This window comes from Coregonus clupeaformis, chromosome 9 (genome assembly GCF_020615455.1).
Source record: "Coregonus clupeaformis isolate EN_2021a chromosome 9, ASM2061545v1, whole genome shotgun sequence".
Lineage (NCBI taxonomy): Eukaryota > Metazoa > Chordata > Actinopteri > Salmoniformes > Salmonidae > Coregonus > Coregonus clupeaformis.
In genome coordinates, this window is record NC_059200.1 from 23,915,113 (window position 1) to 23,926,547 (window position 11,435).

Below are 11,435 nucleotides of genomic sequence, written 5' to 3' on the forward strand. Positions count from 1 at the left end.
TTCAGAGGTGTCCTGGAAAATGTTAGTTCTTTTTTCTGAGTGGAGAAGCGGAACCAACATTTTCCCAGACACTTCTGAAACATTGCGAACACATTCTAACCATTCTGATTGGGCCCAGGAACCAATGGGTTGAGCCAGAGCCAGAACACACGTGGATAAAGTGGCATTTTGAAAATTCGTCATTGGCTTTGATACTCTGTTTGGTTAGAGATGATCAAATCGCTAATGAATTTGTTTTGCACAACACCCCTCATTTTGATGTCACCACATCTGACTTCAACGATGGCAGTCTCAGACTGAAGTATGTAGCAAACAGAGCAGCGGAAGAACTCAGTTTGAGTCATTATGCAACCAGTTAATGGCCACATGGCCTCTTAATCTCTACCCGGTACAGCCAGTAGAGTACTGGCTACCCATCTGAGCCTGGTTCCTCTCTAGGTTTCTTCCTAGGTTTCTGTGTGTCTAGGTAGTTTTTCCTAGCCACTGTGCTTCTACATTGCTTTATCTTTGGGGTTTTAGGCTGGGTATCTGTAAAGTTATTTGTGACAAATGCTGATGTAAAAAAGGCTTTATAAAAATGTATTTATTGATTGATTGATATTCAGATGCATGGTATTAGGATGAGTATATTCACAATCCCTCTTGGCCAGGGAGTGACACTCTACCAATTGGGCACAAACTGGTTGAATCAACGTTGTTTCAACGTATATTGTAGACGTATTGTGACGTAGAATCTACGTGGAAATACATTGGATTTGAAAAAGGTCAGCAACGTAAACTGTTGTTTTGAAGGTGACATTTAAACCACAGGATTATCATCATGGTAACCACATTTCAACAGACTAACCTTGTATAAAATGTGTTGCATTTTTACCTTTAAAACAACATCTGATCTATATCCACTATCAGAAAAAAATACCTTAGGCTGGGCAGCACCTTCTACTGGAGAAGTGCTCTATCTACAGCTACCCTTTGGTGTCCCGTCCAGGGATTTAACCAAGCCCTGTTTAGCTATGATATTTGTCACTGACTATTATCAATGTACTATCGTGAGATTGATTGTTGCGAGAGCTCCACTTAAAACTATATAGATTTACTGTTGCTATCAAAGTCATACCAAAGGGTAGGTTTAAAAGAGCAAATTAAATGTGACCATACTTTATCACTCATATCATCAATTATGCTATTAAGGCTTATATGGCATTTGCAAAGTCATCAACAGCTATTGTTTCAATTCAACACAGAATTCAACTAAACATAGACAATAGGCCTAGGGTTTCAAGCTCTGGTTGATTTAAAATGTAATGATATTCAGTGATATCGAATTGTGTTTGGTTGTCGATGCAACCAAATATCAACTTTTGAAGGAGATGTATCCAGGGATGGATTAGGAAATCATAGGCCTCCATCTGCACCAAAAACCTAAATAAGAAAATAGGACTAAATCAAATCAAACTTCATTTAAATCAGCAATATGTATATTTTTGGCCGACCCGACCAAATGAATCTAGAAATGTGAGTTATAGATATGTCATTATCATTGAAAGCATGTCTAAGAATATGTAGATCTGTTCTATGTGCGCTATTTCTATGCTTCCTGTTCTTAAGTTTAGTTAGCTATGGAAAATGTCACAGCGGTTTAGATAGTACAATGATTCTCTATACTATACTTGCTTGTTTTGTCACATAAACTGAAATTAGGCAAACTATTAGAATTTTAGCAACCAGGAAATGGAGGAGTGACTTCTGCATAGTGCACTTTTAAAGTTCTATAACTTTGAATTTTGTTTGAGATAGAGATGTGGATACAACATGTCAAATGATTAAATTGTAGACAAACTGGAATTAAAGCCAGACTAAGTCAGTGGCTCAGATGAAACTATCCAAGCTGTAGGCTAAATCTCCTTTAAATGTTGATATTTGGTTGCGTTGTCAACCAAACACAATTCAATATTACTTTTTTGATACAGTAAATAGCCTAAGGTTAAGGCTATCTTACAAACAAATGTAACATTCAAACTTAAAATGAGTAACACATCCATGGCCACATGTTGAGGTTACTATAACTATACATTACTTCTTATGTAATCCTATAGTATACAGTTGAAGTTGTAAGTTTACATACACCTTAGCCAAATACATATAAACTCAGTTTTTCACAATTCCTGACATTTAATCCTAGTAAAAATTCCCTGTGTTAGGTCAGTTAGGATCACCACTTTATTTTAATAATGTGAAATGTCAGAATAATAGTAGAGAGAATGATTTCTTTCAGCTTTTATTTCTTTCATCACATTCCCAGTGGGTCAGAAGTTTACATACACTCAATTAGTATTTGGTAGCATTGCCTTTAAATTGTTTAACTTGGGTCAAACGTTTCGGGTAGCCTTCCACAAGCTTCCCACAAAAAGTTGGGTGAATTTTGGCCCATTCCTCCTGACAGAGCTGGTGTAACTGAGTCAGGTTTGTAGGCCTCCTTGCTCGCACACGCTTTTTCAGTTCTGCTCACAAATGTTCTATAGGATTGAGGTCAGGGCTTTGTGATGGCCACTCCAATACCTTGACTTTGTTGTCCTTAAGCCATTTTGCCACAACTTTGGAAGTATGCTTGGGGTCATTGTCCATTTGGAAGACCCATTTGCGACCAAGCTTTAACTTCCTGGCTGATGTCTTGAGATGTTGCTTCAATATATCCACATAATTTTCCTTCCTCATGATGCCATCTATTTTGTGAAGTGCACCAGTCCCTCCTGCAGCAAAGCACCCCCACAGCATGATGCTGCCACCCCCGTGCTTCACGGTTGGGATAGTGTTCTTCGGCTTGCAAGCAACCACCTTTTTCCTCCAAACATAACGATGGTCATTATGGCCAAACAGTTCAATTTTTGTTTCATCAGACCAGAGGACATTTCTCCAAAAAGTACGATCTTTGTCCCCATGTGCAGTTGCAAACCGTAGTCTGGCTCTTTTTATGGTGGTTTTGGAGCAGTGGCTTCTTCCTTGCTGAGCGGCCTTTCAGGTTATGTCGATATAGGACTCGTTTTACTGTGGATATAGATACTTTTGTACCTGTTTCATCCAGCATCTTCACAAGGTCCTTTGCTGTTGTTCTGGGATTGATTTGCACTTTTCGCACCCAAGTACATTCATCTCTAGGAGACAGAACGCGTCTCCTTCCTGAGCGGTATGATGGCTGCGTGGTCCCATGGTGTTTATACTTGCATACTATTGTTTGTACAGTTGAACGTGGTACCTTCAGGAGTTTGGAAGTTGCTCCTAAGGATGAAGCAGACTTGTGGACTTTTTCTGAGGTCTTGGCTGATTTCTTTGATTTTCCCATGATGTTAAGTTTGAAGTTAGGCCTTGAAATACATCCACATGTACACCTCCAGTTGACTCAAATGATGTCAATTAGCCTATCAGAAACTTCTAAATCCATGACATCATTTTCTGTAATTTTCCAAGCTGTTTAATGCACAGTCAACATAGTGTATGTAAACGTCTGACCCACTGGAATTGTGATACAGTGAATTATAAGTGAAATAATCTGTCTGTAAACAATTGTTGGAAAAATTACTTGTGTCATGCACAAAGAGGATGTCTTAACCGACTTGCCAAACTATAGTTTGTTATCAAGAAATTTGTGGAGTGGTTGAAAAACGAGTTTTAATGTCTCCAACCTAAGTGTATGTAAACTTCCGACTTCAACTGTATATCCTAAGTGAGCATGTATAAGATAGCATGCATAGGTTGAGGCATGTCTGTGGAGATCTTCACAATTGCTGTAATAATCTGTGCAGAATCTCGAATGGCATTTATGATAGGAGAATTTAAATGTAGTGACTAAAATATTCCACCCTGTCACTATGTAACAGTGTGAAATGTATTAAGAATTATAAGACTATAATCTAATAATGTGTGTGCGTAGGACAAGTTAAGATTATGACATTGTGTTACTATTTAGCAATATGAGTAGGAGTTAGGCCAGACAACGAAGGAGAAGGAGAACTGTCGACAGACAACTTGTGACGACTGTGAAACCAAGATAAGGAAATAGCCCTAAAAATTTAGGGAGGGGAGAAACCGTTAGGCTTGGAGAAGATTATGAAACATTTTGCAGAATTAAGATAACAAAATTCTCGTAACAATTTATCACTTGCACCGTGTACTTTTAATCTAATCTCAAATGCTATCTTGGTCATTTGGTTCTGCTATTAGATGAAGCACAGTGATAACACATTCAACTGTGCATTCGGAAAGTATTTAGACTCCTTTCCTTTTTCCATATTTTGTTACGTTACAGCATTATTCTAAAATGGATTAAATATAAAAATGTCCTCATCAATCTACACACAATACCCCATAATGACAAAGCAAAAACAGGTTTTTGGACATTTTTAGAATACAGAAGTATTGAGACCCTTTGCCATGAGACTCAAAATTGAGCTCAGGTGCATCCTGTTTCCAGTGATCATCCTTGAGATGTTTCTACAACTTGGAGTCCACCTGTGGTAAATTCCATTGATTGGACATGATTTGGAAAGGCACACACCTGTCTATATAAGATCCCACAGTTGACAGTGCATGTCAGAGCAAAAACCAAGCCATGAGGTCGAAGGAATTGTCCATAGAGGTCAGAGACAGGATTGTGTCGAGGCATAGATCTGGGGAAGGGTACCAAAACATTTCTGTAGCATTGAAGGTCCCCAAGAACACAGTGGCCTCCATCATTCTTAAATGGAAGAAGTTTGGAACCACCAAGCCTCTTCCTAGAGCTGGCCGCCAGGCCAAACTGAGCAATCGGGGGAGAAGGGCCTTGGTCAGGGAGGTGACCAAGAACCCGATAGTCACTCTGACAGAGCTCCAGAGTTCCTCTTTGGAGATTGGAGAAACTTCCAGAAGGACAATTCTCTCTGCAGCACTCCACCAATCAGACCTTTATGGTAGAGTGGCCAGACGGAAGCCACTCCTCAATAAAAGGAACATCACAGCCCGCTTGGAGTTTGCCAAAAGGCACATAAAGGACTCTCAGACCATAAGAAACAAGATTCTCTGGTCTTATGAAACCAAGATTGAACTCTTTGGCCTGAATGCCAAGCGTCACGTCTGGAGGAAACCTGGCACCATCCCTATGGTGAAGCATGGTGGTGGCAGCATCATGCTGTGGGGATGTTTTTCAGCGACAGGGACTGGGAGACTAGTCAGGATCGAGGGAAAGATAAACGGAGCAAAGTACAGAGAGATCCTTGATGAAAACCTTCTCCAGAGCGCTCAGACTGGGGCGAAGGTTCACCTTCCAACAGGACAACAACCCTAAGCACACAGCCAAGACAACGCAGGAGTGGCTTTGGGACAAGTCTCTGAATCTCTGAGTGGGCCAGCCAGAGCCCGGACTTGAACCCGATCGAACATCTCTGGAGAGACCTGAAAATGCAGCGACGCTCCTCATCCAACCTGACAGCGCTTGAGAGGATCTGCAGAGAAAAATGGGAGAAACTCCCCAAATACAGGTGTGACAAGCTTGTAGCGTCATACTCAAGAAGACTCAAGGTTGTAATCACTGCCAAAGGTGCTTCAACAAAATACTGAGTAAAGGGTCTGAATACTTATGTAAATGTCATATTACAGCTTTTTATTTTTAAGAAATTTGCAAACATTTCAAAACACCTGTTTTTGCTTTGTCATTATGGGGTATTGTGTGTAGATTGATGAGGGGGAAAACAATTTAATCCATTGTAGAATAAGGCTGTAACGTAACAAAATGTGGAAAAAGTCAAGGATTCTGAATACTTCCATAATGCACTGTAAAGAAGCAACTAAAGAAAAAATCAGACATTGTTTTTCCATTGGAATTTGGTGTGCTTTTACATCGATGAAAGAATAGTGTTAACACATTGGAAATTCAACTAACTTTTGCCCGTCTTTTTGAGTTGGTGAATATAGGTTGTAATCTCATTGATCAACATCTAGACCAAGTATTACCCAATTATCCACGTTGAAATTACGTGGTTTGCCCAGTGGGTACATTCAAAACTAGTTCTTGAGCCATATTTTACATTTTAGTCATTTAGCAGATGCTAAATCCAGAGCGACTTACAGTTAGTGAGTGCATGCATTTATCATACTGGCTGATCTTGTCACCTACTCACATCTATTTTGCCTCTTCCGATCACGTGCTATCCTTGCAACACTCCATTATAAATTACAAATTCGAATGACAACAAATTACTTTTCAGATGTCACTAAGTTGTTGTTACTCGGTTAATAAAGAAGATCTGAGAGATGGGGTACGTTTTATGCACATTTTCTATTTCAATATCAGGTAGGCCTACAATTCTTGTGTAGCACCTTTGAAATAATTGACTTGGGAAAACATACTTGGATACCGTGATTCTATTTTCAGATTTGTTTTTATTTATTTGTATTACTTTTTGACACCCCTCTTTTTCATGACTGTAGAAACTAAGGATCAACATTCTGAATATATTGAAGGTACTAATATTTGAATTGAAATTCAGTTAATATACTCCCATGGTATATAGACAGCAAGTATGAAAAAATGTACGCACTCACTAAAACTGTAAGTCGCTCTGGATAAGAGCGTCTGCTAAATGACTAAAATGTAAAATGTAAGTGAGACTGTTGTCATTAATTATGAATGGTTCTGAGAATGACCTCACTGATAATACTCAGTGCTATGCTCAATTAAATTGAAACAAAAAATTTGAAAATTGTGTGTATTAGAATATGAGTGACATTGTGTATCAAACAATTCCTCCCCTAGGTACAAAATGAACGAGGATTTCGCAGGTGTCACGATCGTCTGAAGGAGGAGACCAATGCGCAGCGTTGCGAGTGAACATGATGACTTTAATAATCAAAGCACGTAACTACAAAACAAAATGACGAAACGTGAAGTCCAACAGTACATAGACTAAACAGGAACACGGAAACAATAACCCACAAAACAAAGGAGAAAACACACAGAATATATATGGCTCCCAATCAGAGATAACGAGCCGACAGCTGACACTCGTTACCTCCGATTGGGAGTCATAGACCAATCACCATAGACACAAACAAAATGAAACTCACCCATCCCCAACACCACCAAATGAAATACACCCAAACAAATGAAAGTGAACAACCCTGGCTCAAATATCAAAGTCCATGGAGCCAGAGTGTCACAGTACCCCCTCAAAGGTGCGAACTCCGGGCGCACCAACATCAGGACTAGGGGAGGGTCTGGGTGGGCGTCTGTCCACGGTGGCGGCTCTGGCCCCGGTCGTGATCCCCACCCCACCACAGTCACAACCTGCTTCGGTAGCCTCCTCCCAATGACCACCCTCCAACTAACCCCACCTGGACTAAGGGGCAACACCGGACTAAGGGGCAGCATCGGCCTAAGGGGGCAGCACCGGGATAAGGGGCAGCACCGGGATAAGGGGCAGCACCGGGCTAAGGGACAGCACCGGGCTAAGGGGCAGCACCGGGCTAAGGGGCAGCACCGGACTAAGGGGCAGCACCGGCCTCAGGGGCAGCACCGGACTAAGGGGCAGCACCGGGCTAAGGGGGCAGCACCGGGCTAAGGAGCAGCACCGGGCCAAGGGGCAGTACCGGACTAAGGGGCAGTACCGGACTAAGGGGCAGTACCGGACTAAGGGGCAGTACCAGGCTGAATGGCGGATACTGGCTGGACGGCTCTGGTGGTTCCCGGCTGGTCGGGCTCTGGCGGATCCCGGCTGGACGGTTCTGGCGGATCCCGGCTGGACGGCTCTGGCGGATCCCGGCTGGACGGCTCTGGCGGATCCCGGCTGGACGGCTCTGGCGGATCCCGGCTGGACGGCTCTGGCGGATCCCCGCTGGACGGCTCTGGCGGGTCCCGGCTGGACGGCTCTGGCGGGTCCCGGCTGGACGGCACTGGCGGGTCCCCGCTGGACGGCTCTGGCGGGTCCCGGCTGGACGACTCTGGCGGATCCCGGCTGGCGGCTCTGGCGGATCCCGGCTGGACGGCTCTGGCGGATCCCGGCTGGCTGGCTCTGGCGGATCCTGGCTGGACGGCTCTGGCGGATCCTGGCTGGACGGCTCTGGCGGATCCTGGCTGGACGGCTCTGGCGGGTCCCGGCTGGACGGCTCTGGCGGGTCCCGGCTGGACGGCTCTGGCGGATCCCGGCTGGACGGCTCTGGCGGATCCTGGCTGGACGGCTCTGGCGGATCCTGGCTGGACGGCTCTGGCGGATCCTGGCTGGCTGGCTCTGGCGGATCCTGGCTGGACGGCTCTGGCGGATCCTGGCTGGACGGCTCATGGCTGGCTAACGGATCAGGCTGCTCATGGCTGGCTGACGGATCTGGCTGCTCATGGCTGGCTGACGGATCTGGCTGCTCATGGCTGACTGACGGATCTGGCTGCTCATGGCTAGCTGACGGATCTGGCTGCTCATGGCTGGCTGACGGATCTGGCTGCTCATGGCTGGCTGACGGGTCTGGCTGCTCATGGCTGGCTGACGGATCTGGCTGCTCATGGCTGGCTGACGGATCTGGCTGCTCATGGCTAGCTGACGGATCTGGCTGCTCGTGGCTGGCTGACGGATCTGGCTGCTCACGGCTGGCTGACGGGTCTGGCTGCTCATGGCTGGCTGACGGATCTGGCTGCTCGTGGCTGGCTGACGGATCTGGCTGCTCGCGGCTGGCTGACGGATCTGGCTGCTCATGGCTGGCTGACGGATCTGGCTGCTCGCGGCTGGCTGACGGATCTGGCTGCTCATGGCTGGTTGACGGATCTGGCTGCTCATGGCTGGCTGACGGATCTGGCTGCTCATGGCTGGCTGACGGGTCTGGCTGCTCATGGCTGGCTGATGGTGCTGGCTGGGCGGCTAGCGGTGGAGGCGGACCCCAGCCTCGGATAGCAGTCATCACCTCCAGCAGGGCGGCTCCCATCCGCATGAGCCGCTCCTGCCCGTCACGAACCCGAGCCTCCAGTCCAGCATAGGCTGCGTCGGCTCCTGCTGATTCCATAGCAGGTGTATGATTCTGTCTGGCGGAAGGCTCTAGCGGCTCCGGTCTGGCGGACGGCTCTGAAGGAACAGGCCGGGCTGGGCTGGTGACGCACCCCGTAGGATACGTGCTTGGAGCAGGAACAGGCCGGTCCGCACCGGGAACACACACCACTGGCCTTAACTGGGGATCAGGAACGGGCCGGACCGGACTGGTAACACACTTCAGTCTCTCATGCCGTGCCACAACAACTTCCCTCCCTCTACTCGCCAATGGCTCCCGTAATCCGATAGCCTTCTCTCCAGCTCTCCCTGTGGCAGCCTCCTGCTGCCCAGGCGCCCAAGCCATGTGCCCCCCCCAAAAAAATTTTTGGGGAGTAACCACGGGCTTCCAGCCTCGACTCCGCGCTTCCTCTTCATACCACCTCCTCTCGGCTGCAGCTGCCTCCAGCTCTTCACGAGGGCGGTGATATTCCTCCTCATACCACCTCCTCTCGGCTGCAGCTGCCTCCAGCTCTTCACGAGGGCGGTGATATTCCTCCGGTTGTGCCCAAGGACCCTTTCCAGCCCGTATCTCCTCCCATGTCCATGAATCTTTTGGAGGCGTCCATACATCCTGTGTAGGTAGGTCCTGTTGCCGCTTGTTACGCCGCTTGGTCCTCTTGTGGTGGGTTATTCTGTCACGATCGTCTGAAGGAGGAGACCAATGCGCAGCGTTGCGAGTGAACATGATGACTTTAATAATCAAAGCACGTAACTACAAAACAAAATGACGAAACGTGAAGTCCAACAGTACATAGACTAAACAGGAACACGGAAACAATAACCCACAAAACAAAGGAGAAAACACACAGAATATATATGGCTCCCAATCAGAGATAACGAGCCGACAGCTGACACTCGTTACCTCCGATTGGGAGTCATAGACCAATCACCATAGACACAAACAAAATGAAACTCACCCATCCCCAACACCACCAAATGAAATACACCCAAACAAATGAAAGTGAACAACCCTGGCTCAAATATCAAAGTCCATGGAGCCAGAGTGTCACAGCAGGATTTTACGACGATTACAATTGTGCTTTACTTACATGTTCAATGAAACTCAACAACCGGAGCAGGGAAATCAGCCCATTTGGGTGGTGTCCATTGTCATCTACAGGATCGTGTGCATCCTCGGTATCCCAGGCAACGCCTTTGTCATCTGGATAGCTGGAGTGAAGATGAAGAGGACAGTCAACACCGTCTGGTTTGTAAACCTGGCTGTAGCAGACCTCCTCTGCTGTTTCTCCATACCCTTCCGCATAGCTGTGATCAAACTGGAACTCAACTGGCCGTTCGGAGAGGCTATGTGCAAGGTTATGCCCTCGGTAATGCACCTCAACATGTTCGCCAGCGTCTTCACTCTGGTTCTGATCAGCCTAGACCGCTTTGTCCTGGTCCAGAACCACCGGAAAATCACACTGGCGTGGCTGCAGTGTGGTCTGGCCTGGTTCCTGGCCATGCTCCTCAGTCTCCCCGACATGATCCATAATCAGACCATCAATATTGATGACAACTTAATTAGGTGCGGCAGTTCTTCCTTCAGCTTCTCCTCGCATATGCAAGCCAAAATTTTCTCCAGGCTGGTCCTCGGCTTCCTCGTTCCCCTGTTGGTCATCGCTGTCTGCTACCTGCTCATCGGCAGGAGGGTGAGCAGAGGTCGCTTCAAGTCACAGAGGGTCTTACAGGTCATTCTGAGCGTGGTGGCAGCATTCTTTGTGTGCTGGCTGCCGTATCACATCATAGCTCTTTTGATTTTGTATAGGTTAGAGTCCTTTGAAGTGGTGGCTCTGTACCCCCTGGGACGCTCTCTGGCCTATGTCAACAGCTGCCTCAACCCTATCCTGTACGTGTTCATCGGACAGGACTTCAAGGAGATTGTCAAGGTCTCTCTCCGTAAAGTATTTGAGAATGTCTTCAGCGAGGATGTCTGATAACGGGTGATAATTCTCCTGGGACGTATTCATAATCAGCATACTTAGGTGATAGGGCATGTGTTGTCTTTATCTTAATAATAATACATGAATTCTTATGCTGGTACTTGATCACAAAACATGATAACTTGTTGAATTAATAAAATGAGAATGATCTGTTTTGCAAAATTGTGTTTATTTTACAAGCAACAAAGTAATAACCAATTATTTATATACAGTGAGGGAAAAAAGTATTTGATCCCCTGCTGATTTTGTACGTTTGCCCACTGACAAAGACATGATCAGTCTATAATTTGAATGGTAGGTTTATTTGAACAGTGAGAGACAGAATAACAACAAAAAATCAAGAAAAACGCATGTAAAAAATGTTATAAATTGATTTGCATTTTAATGAGGGAAATAAGTATTTGACCCCTCTGCAAAACATGACTTAGTACTTGGTGGCAAAACCCTTGTTGGCAAT

At 45.8% G+C, this 11,435-nt stretch overlaps 1 protein-coding gene across 1 annotated transcript; it reads left to right on the forward strand.

Annotated features, from left to right (window-relative positions):
• Positions 1–10,087: 10,087 nt before the first annotated feature.
• LOC121574521 (C3a anaphylatoxin chemotactic receptor-like) lies at positions 10,088–11,070 on the forward strand. The gene has a single exon (XM_041887127.1). The coding sequence runs from the start codon at positions 10,088–10,090 to the stop codon at positions 10,970–10,972; it is 885 nt and encodes a 294-aa protein (XP_041743061.1). The 3' UTR covers positions 10,973–11,070.
• Positions 11,071–11,435: the final 365 nt, after the last annotated feature.

What these genes read in the sequence shown, in the direction of transcription:
- LOC121574521 (XM_041887127.1), top strand. Translation starts at nt 10,088, where the DNA reads ATGTTCAATGAAACTCAACAACCGGAGCAGGGAAATCAGCCCATTTGG.